Genomic DNA, 23,361 nt, shown 5'->3' with positions numbered 1-23,361 from the left:
CCACCTGAGATAGAATTTTTATACCCAACACTCTCTCTTCAAAATTTTTGTTTTAAGACCAAAATATAGGAAACCCATAAACCTACTTCTAAAACCTTGTTAGCTCGGTTGCTTGACCCTTTTTCGATAAATAACCTTTTTCATTGGCAAAAGCCTCACTTCTTATGAAGTGCCGCGGAGGCTTTTTGTCACTCTTAGCAATTGTTTTTGAATAAACTAGCTACGGAACAACATCGAAAGGTCCTTTCAACCTCGCTAACACTTGTTTTTGCTAACTTTGCATTTGCACTTTGCGTCCATTCCATTGTTCATGCACTCATTTTGCTAGCTTGGTCTCAACTTTATTGATGAAAGCTTTCATATCCATGTTAATACTTCACGTGAGCATTTTCCTTTTTACAATCTTGTGTAAACATGGTGTTTAGACATGATTGAAAACCATCATCATTTAGTTACCAAGCTATGAGGTTGCATTTGGTTGGTTTATAAGCTTTGCAATGCGCTTTATTTTTTCTTGTGCTATGAAGGCCTTCTGATCTTGGGATAGACATGGTGTTTTGACCTTGGTTAAATAAGTCTTTGTGGCTATGGAGAAGTTCGGCAATCTAGTTGTAAACATGGTGTTTAGAACTAGGTGTAAACATTGTCTTTGTTTATATACCTTCCTCTCATTTGCATTTACACTAGCACACACGTACACTCACTAGTTTCGCTAAGCTAACTTTGCCACAAATTGAGATCTTAGGAATGGTAGGTTTGTTGGCATTTGTTTCTACTGCCGACCGTCACCCCGGGGGTAGTGTGTGTTTAAAATGTTTTGCAGGTATGAAGAAGCGCTCCCATGAGTTCAAGACCAAAAGAATTTCAATCAAGATCGTCAACATCGTCGAAACCCGAGAAGGACGCAGCTGTTTTCACCAATTTGAGAACATGTTCAGAGCTGTACAAGAAGCAAAAAGTTGATATTCAGAAGCTCCATCAAATTCCCATTCCAACGCATTCAAGATCAATGAATTTGAAGACCCGTACAAAGAGATATGTCAAGAACATTGGACGCTGTGCGTTCTGAAATTCGTCGGGACAGATTGCAGCGCTTGGATAAAATGAACATAACTCTCTTGTTCGGAATCAATTTTGGGCGAATAAGGACTCGTTGGAAAGAAAAATTCGTGCACTTCGCAATGGAGCAATGTTTTAGTACAGGTTCTGTTCTGGAAATTGAAAGAAAAATTCGTGAAGATGCGGCAGTAATGAGACAACAAGGAATTGAAGGTGGCGACGACGACGTGAAGCAATGATTGGGACCATGACTTAGTACAAGAAGAAGTTGAAGGAAATTGAGGCAACAAAGGTGAAGACACATTGAAGATGATATTCATACACATGAGGGAAGGACTTCAAGAATTTCAAGATGGTCCATCTTCTCCTTCCACGCCTAGCATCATGCTAAGCATGGGGGAGGATTTCGTGGACAAGGAAGAAAGATCTCATGGAGTAAAATAATCACGGTTGCCACAAGATGCTTATGATTCTTCTTCCATGTTTAGCACAATGCTTAAGTATGGGGGAGGCCGCGCTACACTTCATTACGAGCATCGAGAAGGACGGTGATTCTTCCTCAACTCTCTCTTTTTCTAAATGCTTGTACATATATGCCTTCAACCATAGATGCAACCTTTGTATATATCTCTCAACCTATCACGGAGGACAACCTAGTTTCGTTTTTGTTTTCAATAAGTGTAGGATCGCCATCACTTTGAGCTCACCACAATGATACATTTTGGCAATGCCTTATGCTTATGGAAAAATGATGAAAGTTGCTGCTTTGTTTTACCTACGCTATGTTGTATATGACTTGACCATTTGCTCTCAATTAAATGGAATTAAAATGATTAAATACCGGCTCTTTTATTTGTGGAGGTTAAATGACTAAATTCTAAACCCACATATTCTATGTTGCTCTTTGATTTAAGTCTACCGAAGACCTTACACTTTGTGTTGTTTAATTTGAAAACTTAATTCCTATGCTATCTACATTTGTGAATCTCTTGCAAAGTTCTACCTACCAAAGCCTATACATACACATTCTTTCATGATGAAACCTTTAGATTGCAAACTTATATTTTGATGAGTTGGATTAAGATTGATTTCTTTGGTATGAGACTAAGAAGCTGGTCATTCCGTTTTTTTTTGTGTAACCTTCTTTTTGCTAGCCTATCTATCCATGCATTGTGAGTTTCCACTTCGGGAATTTTACAAACCTCGCTGGATATCCACCCTAAACCAAAAATATCTTTTTGTGATTACCTCCTTGACCACAACCCAATTTGAGTATGGATTATCATTTCGACAGAATCAAAAGAATCAAGGGCACCATATAAAGAAAAGTTTTGGAAGACAAGGCTCCCCGGAGATACTTTGATGCCTAATAGAATCGCGACTTGGCTTTGGGTTTGCTTTGCTCTTGCATGGTTTACCTAGAGTATATCAACTATTGTGTTCTTGTTGTTCGTTACCGATTATCCTCGTGTAGTGACAGTATGCGGGAGGGAAAGGTTTTGATCCTGGAACACACCTTCAAGCGGTTTTACGAAGAAGAAGGTGAATTTGAGATACTTACCCTAGCTAGTTGGTTCTCCCACTATTCATACTCGAGGATGAGCATTCGTTCAAGCATGGGGGGATGGCTGGGTAAGTATTCTATGTTATCAAAAGTTCTAAGGAGCAAAAATAAAGAAAAAAAAGAAAAATGAAAAAAGGAGAAAAGAAAAGAAAAAAAGAGAAGAATAAAATGCTCCTTAGTTCTTTTTGGTTTCATTAATTTTCCAAGTTACTTTGAAGAATTATTCCATACTCAAATCTTCCAACCATGTGCAATCCGATAACGAGAACTTCATTTGTGTCTCGGGATCATCCATTTGCCACTTGCACATGTCCACCTATCTAAATGTGTGTGTTTCATCTTCCCCCTCTCCAACATTATTTTCCAATGGCCTTTTTGACTAGTCTCGGTAATCCCATTAGATCTCTCTCTTAGTTTGACAATATTTCAGATATAATGTTTTGCTAGGATTGTTTTTACCACCAAGCTCCACATAAGCATTCCACTTTTATATATGAGTAGAATAGGTTGAAAACAATCTAATATAGGCTTGAGTGACTTGATGAGATGAGTATTTTCATGATCTTTTGCAAGAGAACCTCACTTATGTTTGATATGCATTCTTTTGAAAACTCTTCACGATGAAACAAGGTAAAGGTTTGAAGTTCGCTTAAGTTTGAGAGCATTGCATTTATTTATTATTGTGGCTTGTTCTTTAATTGCTAGTCTATCTTCCATAATGAAAAAGTAGCCGGTCACAACATGAACTTAAATGCTAAATACTTGAGAGAGCAATATGTCTTGTTATATATGACTAAGTGCAGAGAGGACATTGAGGGGCAATGCTGATTTCTTTATAAGCAAAGCTCCTGGACTTACTCGAGGACGAGCAAGGTTTAAGCATGGGGGGAATGTTTGCTCTCCTTAAGTACCCATTTTATCCCTTGTTTATCCTTGATAATGGCATGAATTCAATATCAAAATCACTAACCGTCCTAACCCCGGCCTAATTATTGGTCATTTTCACATATGCACATATATTTTGGAGGAACTTCGTTTTTGTAGGTTTTTGGCCTATTTTGGAGCATGAAATGACGAGGCCCGTGATCGAGCGCTAACACGGAGAAAGACGAAGGCCAAAGCCCAAAGGAAGGACCAAAGCCCATGTTGATTCGAAGCACATTCATGCACATCCATCCTCCAAGAGAGCCCAAAGGACCAAGCCCACGAAAATGAGATCAAGATACTTCGGGATTAAGCAAAGCAAATGAAGATTTAAGGAAGGATTCCCTATCCTATCCTTTCCTCGAAGATATCGCCAAGATAACAAAGTCCAAAGGGGTGCAATCGTGAAGGACAGAAACTCTAGAAGATGCGAGGAGTCTACACGCCAAAGATGAGACCGAGGTGAGCCCGAAAAGGGGTAGGCCGGCCGGCCTAGACCCATGGGGCCGGCCGGCCCAGCCCTTTTCTGAGGCGGTTTGCCTTCCCCTTCGACCGGTGGCTTCCTCGGCTTATAAATAGCTCGCACCTTATTCAACTCGAAGCATCCATCCAACCAGAACTCGACGAAAACCTAGGGCCAAGACCGGAGGGAGACGACGGCCGTCGCAAGTCTTCGAAGTTGTCTAGGAGATGGCTTAGGCCATCCCTAGCCACCATGGCCTCCCTGCGTGGTTGTGTCATGGTAGAGTTCATGAGCTAGTTGGAGTCGTCAATGGTGTATACGCGGTGGTGGCGATCCAAACGAATCTATTATGTGAGTAATGTCTTCATGTCATCCGATCTATTTAGTGATCATGTCTCTCCTCTTTCGATTTCGTTATTGCTTTGGGTGCGCTTATTCCTAGATCTATTCTCGAGATAGATTGCATGGGGTGTTCTTGTAGCTATGGTGGCTAGGAGTTCATACCGAATCTACCCAAAGGGGGTTCGACTTGCTTCAGGGTATCCCATTGAAAAGGGGGGCGTCGTGAAAGGCCGTCTCCACAGAGTAGGTTGGGTATCGAGGGTTCGGATTGGAGGTTTTGATTTAAAGAGGCTTTGGATGAGATGCATGTTGATCTTACTCGTTTAGCTAGAACTACAACTAGAATGCGTGTGATAGGTTTAGTCATGCCTTCGGTCATGCTTTATCCTTACCGATGTTCATGGATGAGATCAACCTTCGTACATCACTCATATCTATCAAAGGTTCACCTTTTATATGCAATTAATGCTTCATGTTAGGATAGATCCGTTAGATTAGATGGAAAACCCTAGTAAGTTCATTGTCGATCCACGGATTGATAAACCTTGGGGGAATACTCTAAGGGAAAAGCTACCACGAACCGTGCGCTTGCGGTATACAAATCGGGGGCGTTAGTGAACGTCAACACGGCGACGGAACCTTGGGCCTCATGTGTGCTGCAGCCACATGATTGAGCCACTAGGAGCGCGCTGGTGTCTAGGTATGTGTGACGTAACTCACTGCGATCTCTTTTTATGCAATCTTACTTGTGTCCTATCTGTTGATCCTTCCTCGAGGGTATAGAGCTAACAAGGTATTCGTCACGAGAGAACGGTTACAGGGTGTGAATCATGTGCATCATCAACTCATGCATGTGCGCATCATGCTTATGCATCTCATACATGCATACATCGAGAGCATTGTCATCCTTGCATCATGGTGTATGCATCATTGGGCTAGCATCATCACAATTGCATTGTGTCATATGCATCATTTCGCTCATGCATGGAACACTCCATCCTTGTATTGCACCATCATCGCAATCATACATCTCAACAGTGCATCATGGTCATGGTTATATATCGAGCATTGCACTCTGAGTTGGAGCATTTTGTCATTATCCCTTGATTGCATCGATATAAAGGGGCATGTTTTGCAACTATCATCATGCAAATCATTCAGGTAATAAACTCTGAGAAGGGAGGTTCCAAACACCACTCGTAAATCAATCTCTCATACTATTCTTACTTGCTATCCATAAGTCTTGTGATGAATGTCGCCGACATTTGTCGTCCTCATGTTGTGATCTTAGCTCTATGAGAACTTGATCACCTTGTCTCATCATTATTCTTTGTTTGGTTTGTGATCTTAGCTCTATGAGAACTTGATCACCTTGTCTCATCATTATTCTTTGTTTGGTTTGATCTTTCCCTTCTTGATCGGAAAACCTTACATCACTCAGTTGTCCAATCTAGTTGAAGGGTCGTGTACAAATCGAGTTCGGTGTTTTCTTAAAAGCATCATTGTCATCAGGAGCCGTCCCTGGCTGCACGCAAGGAGGAAGTTCCTCTCGCCTTAGTGGCAAAATCCTAGTTCTGGAATGCGTTCGTAATCTTTTGAGTTCCATAAATGACCCTGATCAAGGTTTGCAACTAGAAAATCTTATATGCAGTGCTAGTTACGGTTATTTGTGCTGCAAAAATCCAGTATCTATGCATCGTGTAGACCTTTTGTTGACCCGCCAACCTAGTTAAGTTTTCTCAAATACTCATCTATATCTGTAGTAGGCTCATGTGCCTGCTGGTCAAATCCTACCAAACAATCATGGTTGAACCTCTCTGTCGCTTATTCTAAAGAGGATCTAGTGCAAGGTTAATCTCTTTTTGTGCCTTGGCCTCAAAATCTTTCCCTCGTAAATCATGTCATTGCATTATCATCCAAGTCTCTAAATGGTGTATCGGTTTGTTCCATAGGTCCTGTTTGTTTTCCTTATAGTTTCCGCAAGACTATGAAGGTTCATTGGGCTTGATCTCGTATTGCTGGCCAACTGGACCGCATCTCATATTGGTTGTCAATTTGGCGATCTCTTGTTGGACCCAGCTGTATGTGAAGCTAAAGCAAGAGTCTTATGCCCTATAGCTTTTGGCGTTTAAAATTTTTGTTGCTATCATGTCATAACTGGATCACCTCTTTGCTATCCCTATTTTTCCGTAATGTCCGTCCATGCATGATCTATCGATGCTACATGGGAATTTTCATTGGTGGTATCTCTGTAAGGGTGTCATGAATAACGACTGACGGTGTTGCAACGAAACCCAGAGCCTCCTCTGAGCAATCGACAAGTGGTTGTGCTATTTGGCACGCGCTGGTATCGAGAATGAGAGTCATGATCCCTTATGCACCTACATCGGTGTGCTATCTACTCGTGAGCCATACTCACATCTATCTCTATTGTCTGTCTGGAGATCTATATATCGGACCCCAAATCGAGTAAGTCATTCTTCCGAAGTTGCGAAGAGGATAATCTTAGAAGGAAATGGTAATGGGTGTAAATGTTAGAAGACTGCAAGAGGTGGTAGACCGGGGACCCTGGTTGATCTGGCGAGATGATCAAGCAACCTGTGCCATCACTGTGGGGACAAGAGGGCATAGAACACGTAAAGTTGGACAAGTTATCAGTCGGGCAAAATTGCGGAAGATATCGTGTTTCTTACACTTTGCTTCTTGAACTTTCTCTAAGTTCTCAATCCTTATCTGCAACGGCTCCTACCATCAACATCGAGCTTATCTGGTGTGACTGTTTCCTGCCACTTTTGGTGGTTGATCTGTTCCTTTATCCTTGGAAGTCTTTCGTTCTGAATCTCGGGACGAGATTCTTTTAAGGGGGTAGGGTTGTAACACCCCGTGTGTTATTTACCTTAATTAGGATTAATTGGGAGCTTAACTTGATCATTAGTGCTAATCGGGTATAGTTTATGGGTCCAGATATTTCTTTCCGAAGTCTCCCGAACCGGCCAGCATGTTCCGTCTTCAAGTCGTCCACGGCGTCGTCTCCTCCTCGCGCAGACGAGAGCCGAGCAGAGCTGCTGCTGTGCCGGCCATCCCCGGTCGTGTCCCCCTCCGGTTCTTTCCGCGGGTGCCTCCCCAACCTCATCCTCCACCTCCATCGCGCAGCAGCAGGCCCGGCCGTGCTCTACCCTGACCGGAATCGGCCATCTGCGGACCGCTAGAGCTGCTGCTCCGCCCCCAACATCAAGCTCCTTCCTCCGGCCATTCCCCGCCGGATTCGAGGCCTTGGTAAGCACCCACACTCCCTCCTCTACCCACCCCAACAGGCGCCCTTCCATTTCTCTGCCGGAGCAGACCTCCCCACGAGCTCCCGTGGAGGCAACAATGGCCGCTCATGGCCGACCATCTTCCACCCCTTTTCCCGTGCTCCGAGTCACCTAAATGGAACCTCCTCACTCTCCTCTCTCTCCCCATGCCCTCGGCTTCGAGAATGGAGGCCGGGAGCGCCATTCCCGTGGAGCTCTGTGAGCTCATGCTCACTGTAATGGCGACTAGGGGCTCCACGCAACAATTGAAACTTTTTCAGGGGGCTAACTGCACAAACCAAGACTAAGGTGAATAGTGTCGCGCTGGACCTTTTCGAAATCTTTGGCGGAAACTTTGGAAAATCGTAGTAAATCATAGAAAAATCAAAAAAAATGCAAACTAAAATTTTTTGGATTCCTTGTTCTAAGATCTACAACTTTCCTTACAAGTTGATCTTCAGTTTCTAAATAGTTTTTGCTCTAGTTTAAATGTTAGTTTAAGTGGTTGCAAGCTTTGAAAATGCTTAGTAAATAGTAGAAAAATGGTAAAAAGGTAAAACTAGTTGGGTTAGCGTTGTTTTGACATGTATAACTTAGGAAAAATATTTAACATGCTGGTTGTTTAATGTTTCTGTGATGTTTTGATTTAATCATGAATAATGCTTGTTTACGCTTGTCTTTTTAATATATGCAGTTTTGTAAGTCGAAAAATTATGAAATTTATGAAGTAGTGTGCTCTTGGCATGCTTCATTCACTATAAAATTTTTAGAACCAGAAGCTATGTGCATATTTGTAAATCTATTTTTGTTCTGTTTGTCTTGCTAGGGCTAAATTAAATGTTTTCTGTTATCAATAATTGTGGGCAAAATATTGTTGCATGATTTAGCAATAGCTCTTCATGCTGGTAAATGTTGGTTGCTAGATCATGTCCTCAAGTTAAGTTTTTGCATTTGTTTAGTTCTAGCTATATCTTTCACTTTCCAAAAGTATTGCTAAGCCATTCTTTTCTGCATGTTTCAATCCATCAAGTTATGTCATTTCTGGGTGAAGTATATTAACTCTTGTTAGCTAGACAGGTTTGGCTAATCCTTATTTGGTGAGTGCTTGCAATGATTTGAGTTAAGTTAACTTGTACGTCATGTTGGGGTTAAATTTAATTACCTCCTGTTATCGATAAATGCTGGAAAATCATGGTTGCTTGTTAATTCCAACAATATAAGTTAGTCCTGTATAAGTTATGTTAACCTCGCGAGAACTATTTCATGGGTTGCTTGTATTTATTTTACTTTTATGCCTTGTTGGTTAAATAAATTGTTCTTTCTTGCTTTATATCCTTGCTTAGTTTTTATAAGCAAGCTAGCAATGCTTTTTAGTAGGAAACACTTCAGGCTAAAATACTTGATTGAACTCTCGTGTTGTAGCACAAACCCAGTTGCCTTTTGAGTTTGTTTGTTGTGCTTACTCGATAAATGATTGCCCAGTCATGTCTTTCCTTTAATTGCATTGCATTTGCATCGTTGCATATCATCTAGGTACGCTAAATGTGCGACACGTGGAACCGGAGGGCAATGTTGAAGCCGAGCCAGAAGATGGTGCACGGGTGGACCAATCCAGAAGACGGAAGGACCGACTGGAGTGCATGCTTGGACTGGGATGATGTCAAGCCGGTGCAAGACTACAAGCTAACTAACTGACTTTGTGTCAAACCCAGGCAAGCCCCGGAGCATAACCCCTAATTTGAGTATTCAATGTTTATTTAAGTATTTGTGCATTTACGTTTTTAGGAGTTGTATGGAACCCTAGTATGCATGTTTCTCCCTAGGTACCTATGAGTTTATACTAGTATACAGGTGTCGTTAGTATTGCCATGCTTAACTAGGATCCGGTAGAAGTCGAGTGATTGCTGTCACTCGCGAGCTATAGGTTTCTGTTACTTATGGCAACGTGGCTTGAGAATGAATCAATGAAGAAAGAGAAATGGAGACCGGGCGGAGATGATTTTGGTTTTGGATATGGAATGGAGGGAAAGTAAGCCTCCGCCTGTGTCGATTGAGGACCGTACCGTTGTTGGCCCTACTGACCGAGTTTGAACAGTACTAACCACATGCCGGAAGTAGGAGGTAGTCGAAACCGGTAAGCTAATTACCTGAATTGCAACGATACTTTGAATCGCGACCTGCTACTCTGGGAGTGGAATGATGGCGGGTGTTGGAGTGGATGTCGCCTCCGGGTTCTCTGGGAGTTCGCTGTGAGGGGCCCTTCACCCGGGTTTTGGCAGGCGTGATTCAGACGTCGGGGTAATGATGGGAACAGTTGACGCATGTGGCCCGGCGTGGTTTGCATGTGTCGTGTGAGTTAGGTCCACCTTGCAAGGTTAAATCGGATCGATTCGCCGTCTCTCTCGGTTAAGAGAACCTTGGTCACTGCGTCACATCGTAGTAAAAGATTGAAATGAGATTGGAAAGTTGAGATTATGAGATATGACTATGGTACTCTAAAAAGATAATGTGATCAACCATGCGTGCTCTAGATATTCAGGCAAACCTAGTTGGTATTTGTATGATAAATTTGAGCTAAAATCTTGAAAGTAAGGATCCACTATTAGTAGTTTTTGAGCAATATAACCCTAGAGTCAAAAAGCTTTGCATGTCTAGGAGTCGGCTAAGTATATACCAATAGTCGGGTAAGTCTTGCTGAGTATTAGTATACTCAGGGTTTGTTGTCACCCTGTTTTTAGGTAACTATTGTTGGTGGAAGCTGACCAGGATTCACGTCGGTGGGCTCGATGTGACATCCTCCCGACTTCGTAGATCTCGTGGTTTTCAAACTGAACTTCCTTTCTAAATTTCCGCTGCACTTTTAACTCTGATAACTTTTATTTAAACTTAATTGCAATACTTTGCTTTGTAAACTTAATTTTGAGAATTTTAGTCTGCTTGTAATCATCTGTGCTCGCCTTCTGGTGAGACTTCCGGTGTTTTCGATCCTTAACCCAGCAGGCTGCCGGATTACACCGTTTTAAGTGCGTGGTGGCTTGATTAATACTTAAAATGATAGTTAGCGCACTTAAGTCGGTTTAATTTGGGCGGTTCTACTACAGAGAGGAGGGGCGGCACTCGGGATGAGGGAGAAGGAGAGGGAGAGGGAGGAGAGGAATGGAATGAGATGGATAAATTCTAAGTGTAGTATATACTCTTCTCAGCAACCAGGCTCATATGGGCTCTTATTGGGCTCGGACTATTAACAGAGGCGGACTTTTATAAGTGGTCCGTCTCCGAAAATAGAAGTATTAACAGAGACGGTCATTGTAATGGTGACAGTCTCGGTTAATTGATTTTGCGAGGTGATTTATTTAACCGTCTCGGTCAATAAGAAATGGCCGTCTCTGTTAATTCTAGGTATTAATCGAGATGATTATTTTTTCTGTCCGACTTGCTACAAAAAAAGTCGTAATAAATCATTTTTTAGCAGTGTCGCCCGCGCATGGCTGCCTTCGTGCTTGCATTTAGGTAGGCGACGCCGCTGACTCAAGAACAAGCATGAGACATGACACATTGACACTTGTCACAAACTCAAGAACATAGTACATGATGCATGCGTGTGCTCAACACATTTATTCACTCGGCACGGCCGGCCGGACACTTGGCAACCTAGCCAACGTAACGGTGGTCACTAGTACCACATACGAACAATGACACGGTCTCAAGACACTAAAACACGCTTAATCATAACTCCTTAAGCTACCAACATTGCGAACTAACCAGAGGCCGGCGGCCACCTCCTCCGGTCACCGGCGGCTGGCTGGCTACCCAGACACAGTAGCTAATAGAGGCTCTAGTTGTCAGCGACGACGGTGCGGATGTGCTCGGTGGCCTCGCCGGCGACGGCGGCTGCGGCGGCGTTCACCATGGCGGGCTGGCAGAAGACGATCTTGAGCTCGCCGGGCCCGAAGCACCGCTGCGGCACGGGATCCACGTCGGTGGGCGTGGTGAGCGTCCGCGGGCACCACTTTTTGAAGTACCTTGCGGGGCCCCTGCACGCCACCACGTCCCCCCAGGTCCCGACCACGCGCTGCGCGCGGGGGCACCCGGCGTTCACGTCCACCTCGCACCCGACTGCGGGGCACTGCCCGCCGCCCACCGGCACCGCCTGCGGGCTCACTACGGCCGGCACGTTGAACCCGTCGACCAGGCTCACGCTGTACGCCGCCAGGTCCTGGCCCTCGGCGTGCACCACCGTCTCCGGCGGCGAGGAGCCCGTCTCGCACGCGGCACCGGCGGAGCCGGCGCTGCCGCAGCCCGTGCGTGCCACCACGCGGCCCGCCCAGAAGCTTGGCGGGAAGCGGAAGGAGACGAGGCCGCGCCCGCCGCCGTCCAGGCGGCCCGTGTTGCCGGAGATGGACGGGAAGCCGGTGTTCGGGGTCACCAGCGGCCACACCGGGTACGGGCAGAGGTTGTGGAGCGTCAGCGTGGTGGCCGCCGCCGGTGTCGACGAGGCCGCCGCGAGGAGGAGGAAGCCGAGGGAGCGAAGCTTGGCTGTCGCGGGCGCCATGGCGTGTTCTTGGTTTCTTGGCTTTGCCTTGCAGTAAGGTGCTGGACTGCTGGTGGAGACTGAAGAGTGAAGAGCAATGGGCAAAGCTTTGCTAATTTTATAGGCAAAAAAGTGTGTGGTGACTGTAAACGACAAGCAAGGAAAAGGGAGTCCACTAGTAGTAATTACAAAACCATGGGCGGCTCTTCATTTGATTTTCCCTTGGATTAATGTTGCTAAAAAGTGGCCAACTTTTGAGATATGTAGGCTAGAGTAACTTAAATTTTCATTGGATAGCTAGTTCTCAGTGTACAGTTTCATGACACAATTAGTTAGACTGAAAATTAGGTAAGTGTGTCAAATGAGTTTATGATAATGAAATCTCCTCACATATCATGAAACTTCAGCCTTCTCTCTCATTGCCATGTCAGCAAAAGTGATGAAACTTAATACCATGAAACTAAATTAAGGCCAGTCTCAGTGCACAGTTTCATAACATAATTAACTAAATTGGAAACTAGGTAATTATGCTAGATGAGTTTTATGGTGATGAAACTCTCCTCACATCCCATGAAATTTCATCCTTCTCTCTCCTTTCTATGTCAGCAAAAATAATAAAATTTAATGCCGTGAAACCCTCCATAAAACTCCTATATAAGACTGGCCTAATAATAATAATAACAATGAGGATAATGCAGTTGGTGCAAGCTTTGAGTTGCAATGTGCAGAGTAAAGCGCGAGGTTCCACGGTTTTTCTTTTCACTGCAAAAGATGGCGCACACGTATCAGATAGGTTAGCTCACGAAAAAGAAATTATTGGCCAACTTGTATCACTACCACAGAAACGCTAATTTGTCTTAGTTGGGAAACTCATGTTGTCCCGGTTTCCCAATCGGGAACGCCAGGCCGGGACAAAAGATGGGTCCTTTTATCCCGGGTCTGGCAACCGGGACAAAAGGCTACCTTTTGTCCCGGTTGGTGTTGGTGTTGGTGTTACCAACCGGGACAAAAGGTCTTTTTTTTCCTGTTTTCTTTTTCTCAATTCTTTTTCTATTTCAATTATACTTTTACATTTCAATTAAACTTATGTATTGGAATTCAGTGTGTATGATCTCCACTAATATATATATATATACTTATATAATATTTGTCCTAGATAGTTTTCATATATAAATTAATTCACATATATATATATGTATACACATATCTATACATGTGAATTCCTTTACATATGAAAATGTCTAGGACCAATATTATATAAATATATATATACACACACACATATATTATTGGAGTGCTTATATATATAATACATACATACTCATAAATAGAAATTTAATACATACACACATATATATTTACATAGATATATTTGTTCTTAATTACATATATACGCGTATATTATCATATTTGCTGCGATTGTCAATATTAGATAGTCCATCATAGTAGAATTCGCCTTTTGGATCGAGGACTTGCTTAACAATAAATCCAGACAATTGTTCTTGAATCGCCATAATCTTTTCCTCCGGTATGAGTTTATCGCGCATCTCCTCGACCTATGGAAAAATGGGATAATTAATTTCGACTAATTAAAATATGAGTTCAAATATTAACAAGTTTTTTACTTACTTCCTCCTCCCAATCTGTCCAGGCCCTTGGATGACCTACCAGACCATGGATGTTCTCGCATACATAGTATGCGCATAAATTAGTGCCTTATTTCTGCCTCATACACTTTAAGAAAGAAGAAATTATCAGGTATTTACATGAATATATAATAAAACTAATGAATCGTGCAACGAATCATCCAAGTGCGTACCGCAAAATCTATCTTGATCTTCAATTTCTTGTCAAATTTGCCTGAATGATTTTTAGCAAATTGTTTCCAAATCCTGTGCATGATTAGAACAATTATAGTCAAGTAACAAAGTGATTCAAATTATCGGTCATCGACGGAGTAGTGGTAGAATTACTTTTTCATCATGTTAAGAAGATTTTCGTATTGTTCTGAATTTCTCCTCAATGTGTCCATAACCACGAGTAGGCTCTTCTCGGGAATTATGACAATTAGGATGCAGTGTTCACTGCAAGATTATACGGAGGCAGTTGTTGGTAGTTAAGGTTTAAACAATTCGATTACAGAATAGAAAGAGTTAGACGGAAGGAATCACTCACGCAAAGTTTTAAGGAAACAATATCATTTGCTTGTTGTGATGAACGCTTATGTACTTGAATAAGTTTTGTAATAGCTCATCGGAAGTGTCGCGTAGAATCCTCCAATTACAAGTAATTGGGTCGATGAAGCCGAGGTGAGAGTATCCCTTTCTCCTGCAAGTTTGTATCTCCATTCTACATGATATCGAATAAATCAAGAGATCAGTATGTTGAGATCATGCAAAATAATACGTAAGGAGAGTACAATACTTACAGAACCCACAAGCCGACCATAGAGATGTCGAGGTCCTCCTAATGGAATAGTTGGTAAATTTCTTCTCGGTTTATCCATATAATGGCCTCCCCCCTAAGAAATCGTCATCTTTAATCTTTGCGCCCTGCATGAAGATGCAATCGGCCATCACACGCATGTAGTGCTGGTGCAGCTTATACATTTGCGTTGGAAGCACGGACACTACTTCGGGGGGTACAAGAGATTTGCCCAGCTCATACGTCCATTTGACGACCACATCGGCCTTTGGAATATCTTCTCCCCCTGCAATCTGAGCCGCCGTCAGGTTTGATTCTTTCAAAAATGTAACAAAGTCTTGTTGTTGCGTCGTCTGTCCCACTACGAGAGGCTCTATTGATTGTTTCTTTTGGGCTCCGAGCTGTGGAACGTCGGACGACGACGACTTTGATTGTCTCTTCTTTTTCTCAGTAGTTTTGATAATTGTGTGTTCGTAGTCTGAAGGGTGATCTCTCGGAATGAATTTTCTCTTATTTGCTTCGCACATTCCCTTAAAAAAATTTCAAATCTATCGGATTTATCACTTTCTCGGGCTCCGGCTTCGGCTTCGGCTTGAAGTGCTCTTTAACTCTTTCTTGAGTTATCCGATCGCATTCTTCAAGGCTCATGTCCCAGGGTTTAATAGGAGCATCCTTGGTTTTCTTCTCCTTTTCCTTCTTCTTTGGAGGCTCCTTAGCCGGTGCAGCTACCTTCTTTGCCGGCGGCTGTTTCTGCTTTTTTGCTGGCGGCGGAGGGGGTGACCATGGAGGCGAAGGTGACGCTTGAGTGTTCATCGGCGCATGAGATGATGGTGATGGAGAATGTGCCGGTGAACCTTGCCGAGACAGTGCTGCCCTTGGGGAGTTTTGCGGAGATGCCGGCCTTGGAGAGGCATGCTGAGATGCCGGTCTTGGTGTTTGATCATCCGACTTTAGGACAATATAGCGCTTATCCCATAGGATGTAGCCATGAATGGCTTCTGCTAGTGTCCTCTCCCCATCGCCTCCAGGAATATCAAGCTCGAGCGTCTCCCAACCCTGGCACACCTGCTCCACGCCAACTCTTGTGTATCCTGGCGGAATTTGCTGCCCGTGGTACACGTCGCCTGGTGGAGTTGGCATGGCGGTACCGTACGCAACAGTGAACATTAAGTTCTTAATGGCAGTCTGCAGGTCACAAGGTGTCCGCTGGGTGATCTCATCCACTGGAAATCACTGCGGGGCCGTCGTTTCAACTGCGGCCTGCAAACCCATTGGCTCGACGACGGCGATGTCTGTGGAAGCACAGCTGCTTTTCCACAGAGACAGATGATCGACTGCGACATTAGGCTCTGGAGGCACCATTTGCGCTTGCTGTTGCTGGCTCATTGCTATGGCCACTTGGCGTTGAACCTCTTCCTTCAGTCTTTGATCGTGTGACATGAGCCGTTCCTCTAGCCTTCGCAAGTGCTCCCGCTCATTATTCTTTCTTCTTTGTCGGCTTCTATATGATTCAATGTAATCCCTGAACCCATACTTCCACAGAACCACGCCTTTGCCTCTTGTGCGGCCCGGATGCTCTGGATTCCCAAGGGCGTAAGTCAGCTCGCCCCTCTCTCTATCCGGCTGGAATGTTCCCTCGGCCGCTGCTTGTATGACCTCCTGTAGTCTCTGGGCTGCTCGCTGGATGTTTGGCCTATAGATGCAGTCACCAGTCAATGGGTCCAAGCTTCCCCTGTGACCATAAAACCAGATCCTTGACCTTTCAGGCCAGTTCATGGTCGCAGGTTGGATGCCTCTGTCAAGCAGATCCTGCTCCATCTTCTCCCATTTGGGTATTGCAAGCTTGTAGCCTCCTTGGCCTAGAGTGTGATGGTACACTTTCTTCGAGGCGTTGTCTTTGGCCTTCTGCACCTTCTGAAGCCCAAGCTCTAAAGACTTGTATTCCACAAATGCATCCCAGTGACCCCTGAGCTTTTTGAGCTCGCCGGTAAATACGGGTGTGGTCCCGGTCTTGATATATTTCTTCGTCAAAATTTTCTTGAATGATTGCAGCTGTTCGTCCATCTTACTCAGGGTCCAGCGCTTGCATATCTCTTCGGATTCAGCTGGAACCGTGAAGTTTTTCTTAAGCTCCCGCCAGAACCATTCTTTTTCTCTTTCGGGTACCGCATCCCGTTCCTCGCTTGGATTGGAAGCTTTCTAGAGCCTGAAGCTGATCAGGATGTGGTCCCTGACAATACATCCGGATTGTCTTATGAATTTTTTGGCGGCAGCTTCTGGAGCGATCGGTTCGCCATCTGGACCAACTTCCGTTATAATGAACCGCCCTTCTAGTTTTTTTGTTGGGCCTTGCTTCGTCTTTTTCTGCTGCGACGATGATCCAGACGGCTATAAAAAAACATTCATAGTATTCATATAGATTCAGATGAAAATATGATTGTCACTAGAAATAAGTATAGTTGTGATATGTACATTAGCACTTTGTTCAGCAGCAGCGTCATCCTGAATAGATGGTGGCTCAATTCCATCACCGGACATATTCAAATATATGTCGGTATTGCTGCCATCATCAGCTTGTTCAGGGACATCTCCTTGACCTTCGGCAATCATATTCAACAGGAACTGTTCGTCTTCCGCATCTGTGTGCCGCGGGTCCATCGTAACTAAAATATGAATACAAATGAAACCCTTAAAAAATTCTCTAAGTAATTCACATCAATATTGACTAAGTAATTCTCCAAGTATGTCACTAAGTAATTCAATGAAATATTCACTTATTAATTCACACAGTATTTCACTAAGCAATTCACTAAGTCATTCTCCAAGTAATTTACTAAGTCATTCACCAAGTAATTCACTAAGTCATTCTCTAAGTATTTCACAAAGTCAAAATACAATTTTCTACAATATTTTGTAGTCGCTAAGTAATATACATGAAATATTCAAGAAATATTATAAACTTTTGACATATTTACGCAGTATGAAATTGTATTTAAAGGTGATAGGAATGTTCAAGTTATACTTGCCTTCCTCAAACTGCTCCTGCTGCTCGAAGTGCCCCGCGGAAGGTGGCTCCTGGTACTCCTTCGAAGGATCAACGTATACTCACGATCGCAACGCCAAAACAAGGTCCATCACATACACATACATGCAAACAAAGACAAATGCTAAGAAACAGTACAACAATACATAAAAACAGCAAACAAAACTGAGGTAGAACTATTCTACGCGTTATAACGATCGCGTGAACATAAAGAACACCTAAAACGGAGCTAGAACGCGAAATCTAGGGCTAAAACAAGATCCAGGGACTAAACTGCGAGAAAACTGTGCAAAAACCAGGGACTAAAACATAATTAAAGGTTAGATCTAGGGTCTAACGTGCAAAAAGACAGGGACTGGACGGCGGGTTCGAAAACTGGAAAGCTCAGGGGCCTAAACGCTAAAAAAAGGGCTGATCTGGAATTATTTTTGAACTGCAGTGGATCGCGGGTTAATTCCCGAAAGGTCCAGGAGCTCTTTAACAAAAAGGGCAGGCTGAAACGGTATCTAAGGATGAGGGCCGTCGGATCTGGATCTAGTGGTACGGGTTTGATCCGATCTCGATCTAATTTGGTGCTTTGGTTGCGGATCGGGTGGCCGGGACCTAACTGGCGTGGGACGCGGCGGCGCTGCGTCGCCGGAACTCAAGTTCCGCGGCGGCACTCGGCTCAGGCTCGCCGGAGCTCAACGTTCTCGATGCTCCGGGGGTCGATTCAACCTGTGCTCACCGGGGTGGTGTTCACCGGGGGCTCGGGTCGGCCGGAGATGCAGCGCAGCGGCGTGCAGCAGGGTCGACGGCGATGGCGAGCGGCGGCGAACGGGCGAATCTTGTGGAGGAGGCGCTGCAGGGGTCCTCCGGGCTCCTGGATCCCGTGATTCAACTCGTGAGGGACCTGCGAAGGTGCAGCGGGCCGGGGGTCAGGGCGGCATGGAGTCCACCGGCGGCGAGGAATCGTGGCGGCGGACGGAAATACCTACAGTGGCATTCGGCACAAATTCCGGCCACTGCAGGGGCTGTGGTCGAGGTTGGGCGGCTCCGCGAGGTTCCTGGGCTCATGGCGGAGGAGAAGCAGCGGATCGGAGATGGCGGAGAAGTGTTGGGAGAAGAAGAACAAGGCGCACACATATATAGGATGGGGGCCTTTTGTCCCGGGTGAAGCCACGACCCGGGACAAAAGGGCCTTTTGTCACGGGTCGTGGCTCCACCCGGGACAAAAAGGTGTTTTTGGGCGGGCCGGGAAAATTCCCAGCCCGCGGCCCACCTTTAGTCCCGGGTGGATCTACCACCCAGGACAAAAGGGGCCTGTTTTCCCTCATTCCCGCTAAATCTTATATTTGTTTTTGTTTCTTTTTACTTCTCTTTTAAAATACGCTTTCATTTGTTAATTCAGTTAATAAATTTTGATTCCAAAAATTATGGAACAAAATTTCTTATCTCTATATAAACTTGATACACGCAACAAAAATAATTAATTTTCATTCAAGTGATTGGGTCAACGAAATATCTAACTTTTTTGAAATCATATTTGTTATTTTGACCATGCAAAAATATATTAGGTGAACAAATTTTTTCAAACTGTTGCTTTTCGACAGAAAGTGGATTCTATCACGATATTAATGTTTAAAAAGTGAATTTTACATAAAATTAAGTAATTTCATGATATTAATGAGTAGTGTGTGAGTTTGAGAGATTGTGTGTGTTAGTGAGAGAGTATAGTGTGTTAATGTGAATGTAATTTCATGAAATAAATAAAATTAGTTGAGTAATCCATTATTGAATGAAAATTATAATTGAGTCTGGTAATTAAGTGAAAAATATAAAAAATGATATATATAACACATAAAGTATAATTGTACAGTACATATATAATAAAAGTATTCGAATTGCGATTACGCTTTTATACAATAATATAAAATGATTCAAGTACATGAAGGATTAGCGGTAACAGACTTTCTCTTCACAAATGTCCCTTGATTATGATCACGGCGCAAGTATGGAGCATCATCATTGGCTAGCATGATGCATGGATCAGCATTTACTTCGAAAGGTGGAATGGCAATAAAATTATTATATTCTTCTGACAAGTCTGTCTTGTCCTCCACTCCAACAATGTTTCACTTTCCTGATAGAACTATGTGTCGCTTAGGCTCATCCTTTTGCTTGTTTATCCCCTTCTTTGGCTTGCTGGACATGTCCTTAATGTAGAAAACCTGAGCGACATCCTGGGCTAGGACAAATGGCTCGTCTCTATACCCAAGATTGTTGAGATCAACTATTGTCATCTCATACTCATCTTTTGTTACCCCTCCTCCAGATAGCTTAACACATTGGCAACGAAATAGAGACACCTTGAAATTGGGACCGTAATCCAGCTCCCATATCTCTTCAATGTAGCCGTAATATGTGTCTTTTTTTCCATTATTGTCCGTGGCATCCATACGAGCACCGCTATTTTGGTTGGTACTCTTTTTATCTTGGGCTATCGTATAAAATGGGTTTCCATTTATCTCGTACCCTTGGTATGTTAAGATATTCCAAGATGGTCCCCTAGCCAATAAGAACAGTTGTTCACTTATATCCATGTTATGCATTAGATGCTTCCGCAACCAGCTGCAGAAAGTGTTCATGTGCTCACGTGTAATCCATGCCTCAGACTTTTCCGGGAAATTGGAGAGCAGAATTTTCTTGTGTTCCTCGATATATGGGTCAACCAAGGATGATTGTTGAAGAACCGTATAATGCGCCTTCTTGAATGAGAAATCATCTATGTAGACATAAGATTTCTTTCCTAATGTACCCTTTCTAGTTAGTATCCCCTCATATCGCGATTCAGGGACTCCAATCGGTTTAAGGTCATCAATAAAGTCAACACAAAAGTCAATGACCTCCTCAGTTCTGTAGGCACTGGCGATGCTTCCTTCTGGACGAGCTCGATTACGAACACATTTCTTGAGTACCCCCATGAACCTTTCGAATGGGAACATGTTGTGTAGAAATACTGGTCCGAGGATATCAATCTCTTTCACAAGGTGCACTAGAAGATGTGTCATGATGTTGAAGAAAGATGGTGGAAATATCAGCTCAAAGCCAACAAGACATTGCACCACATCGTTTTGCAGCTTTATCAAATTCTTCGGGTCAATTATCTTCTGAGAAACTGCGTTGAGGAAGGCACATAGCTTCACAATGGTTAACCGGACGTTATCAGGCAGAAACCCCCGCAGCACAACCGGAAGAAGTTCGGTCATAAGCACATGGCAGTCATGGGACTTGAGATTTGTAAATTTCTTCTCTGCCAAATTTAAAATTCCTTTTATATTGGATGAGTCTCTAGATGGAACCTTTATACTGCTCAAGCAGTCAAACATGGTTTCTTTCTCTTCCTTGCTGAGAGTATAGCTGGCAGGACTTAAGTATTGTCGTCCATTATCTCGCTGTTGTGGATGTAAGGCATCTCGTTCTTCCATACGTTGCAATTCTTGACGTGCTTCTACTGTGTCTTTTGTCTTTCCGTACACTCCCAAGAATGCTATCAGGTTGACGCAAAAATTCTTCATGAGGTGTATCACATCAATTGCATGACGAACATCTAAGACTTCCCAATATGGTAGCTCCCAAAATATAGATTTCTTCTTCCACATGGGCGCCATTCCATTTTCGTTCGGAATAGGTTGGCTACCAGATCCCTTTCCAAAAATAACTTCTAGATCTTTTACCATGTTGAAGACGTCTTTACCACTACGGTGCATCGGTTTTGTTCAGTGGTCCGCTTGGCCTTTGAAATGATTGCCCTTCTTTCGTACCGCATGCCTGATGGGAAGAAACCGACGATGACCCATGTATACAACCTTCTTACAGTGAGTCAACCATATATTATCAGTATCATCGAAACAGTGTGTGCATGCTTTGTATCCCTTGTTCAAATGTCCTGACAAGTTACTAAGAGCAGGCCAGTCATTGTTCGTTATGAATAGCAATGCTCATAGGTTGAAGTATTCCTGTTTGTATTCATCCCACATCCGTACACCTTCATCGCCCCAGAACAATAAGAGTTCTTCGACCAATGGTCTTAGGTACACATCAATGTCATTTCCGGGCTGCTTTGGACCCGGGATAAGCACTGGCATCATGATGAACTTTTGTTTCATGCAGAGCCATGGTGGAAGATTATACATACAAAGAGTCACAGGACAAGTGCTATGACCGCTGCTCATCTCACCAAAAGGATTCATGCCATCCGTACTCAAACCGAACCTTATGTTTTTCGCATCCAAATCAAATTCAGGGTACGTTCTATCTATTTTTCTCCACTGCGACCCATCAGCGGGGTGTCTCAACATCGAGTCTTTCTTGCGTTCCTCTTTGTGCCATCGCATCAACTTAGCATTATCTTTATTTCTAAACAGACGCTTCAAACATGGTATTATAGGCGAATACCACATGACCTTCGCAGGAACTCTCTTCCGGGGAGGCTCCCCCTCGACATCTCCAAGATCATCTTTTCTAATCTTGTAACGCAATGCACTGCATACGGGACATGCATCCAAATTCTCGTACTCGCCTCGGTAGAGGATGCAGTCGTTGGGGGCATGCATGTATCTTTTGCACTTCCAATCCTAATGGGCAAATAAGTTGTTTGGCTTCATACATTGTGGTATGCAATTCATTGTCCTTAGGAAGCATTTTTTTAATAAGTTTGAGTAATTCACCAAATCCCTTGTCGGATACACCATTTGTCGCCTTCCATTGCAGCAACTCCAAGGTGGTGCCAAGTTTCTTCAATCCATTTTGACAATCTGGGTACAACAACTTACGGTGGTCCTCTAACAACTTCTGGAACTTCAACCTCTCCGTTTCACTCTCACAGTCTGCCTGCACATTGTGCAATGCCTGCCCCAGATCGTCGCTGGGATCATTTTCTGCTACATCTACTTCGGGCTCTTCCATGGGAATATCGTCATCGAATGCACCGATTCCAGCATTCCCGGGAAAGTGGTCGTCAAAATCTTCTTCTTCATTGTCTTCCATGGTAACCCCCTGTTCTCCGTGCTTCGTCCAACAAACATACTTATCCATGAAACCATTTGCAAAAATGTGGCTGTGTAGGATTCTTGAAGATGAGTAATCCTTGTTATTGTTGCAATGAACACACGGGCAGCACATAAAACCATTCTGCTTGTTTGCCTTAGCCACAGACAAAAAATAATGCAGGCCATCAATGAATTCTTTCGAACGTCGGTCAGCATTGTACATCCATTGCCGGTCCATCTGCATTTTAAATAAATCGATTTGAATTCTTTACACGTATCAAATAAATAAAATATATCAAACCTAAATTAAACTAAATGTAACATTACATGAATAATTAAAAGATCTGCAATATCCATCATACATCTTGATTAATTAAAAGGAGTACTTAATCCATTACAAAACTTAACAAAGGAGTACTATACATGAAACTTAAAAATTCGGACAACACATAGGTTTTCAATCGTCCTTGCGTTGGAACGCAGAATGCTCTAACGGATTTCTTGCTGGCGCAGAAGAAGATGGCGGAGCCGAAACCTCCGAGTTTTGTGGTGACGAACCGTAACGCCGCAATAAATCCTCAAGATCAAACGGAGGTTCCTCGCCCCTTGCCATGCATTCTCTATATTCTTTTTCCAAATAACGGAGCGCTTTCCTTTGAAAAGCACTAGGTTTTTTGGACCGACGACC

The 23,361-nt window shown here is 43.5% G+C and overlaps 1 protein-coding gene across 1 annotated transcript; it reads right to left on the bottom strand.

Annotated features, from left to right (window-relative positions):
* Positions 1–11,188: 11,188 nt before the first annotated feature.
* LOC120663676 (osmotin-like protein) lies at positions 11,189–12,246 on the bottom strand. Its single transcript, XM_039942568.1, has one exon. It carries the CDS (start codon positions 12,195–12,197, stop codon positions 11,481–11,483), a length of 717 nt encoding a protein of 238 aa, XP_039798502.1. The 5' UTR covers positions 12,198–12,246; the 3' UTR covers positions 11,189–11,480.
* Positions 12,247–23,361: the final 11,115 nt, after the last annotated feature.

This window comes from Panicum virgatum, chromosome 3N, assembly GCF_016808335.1.
Source record: "Panicum virgatum strain AP13 chromosome 3N, P.virgatum_v5, whole genome shotgun sequence".
Lineage (NCBI taxonomy): Eukaryota > Viridiplantae > Streptophyta > Magnoliopsida > Poales > Poaceae > Panicum > Panicum virgatum.
The sequence above is the reverse complement of the archived record's forward strand: the minus strand, read 5'-3'. Positions and strand labels throughout refer to the sequence as shown.

Excerpts from the sequence above, each read along its gene's own strand:
- LOC120663676 (XM_039942568.1), bottom strand. The coding sequence starts at position 12,197 with ATGGCGCCCGCGACAGCCAAGCTTCGCTCCCTCGGCTTCCTCCTCCTC.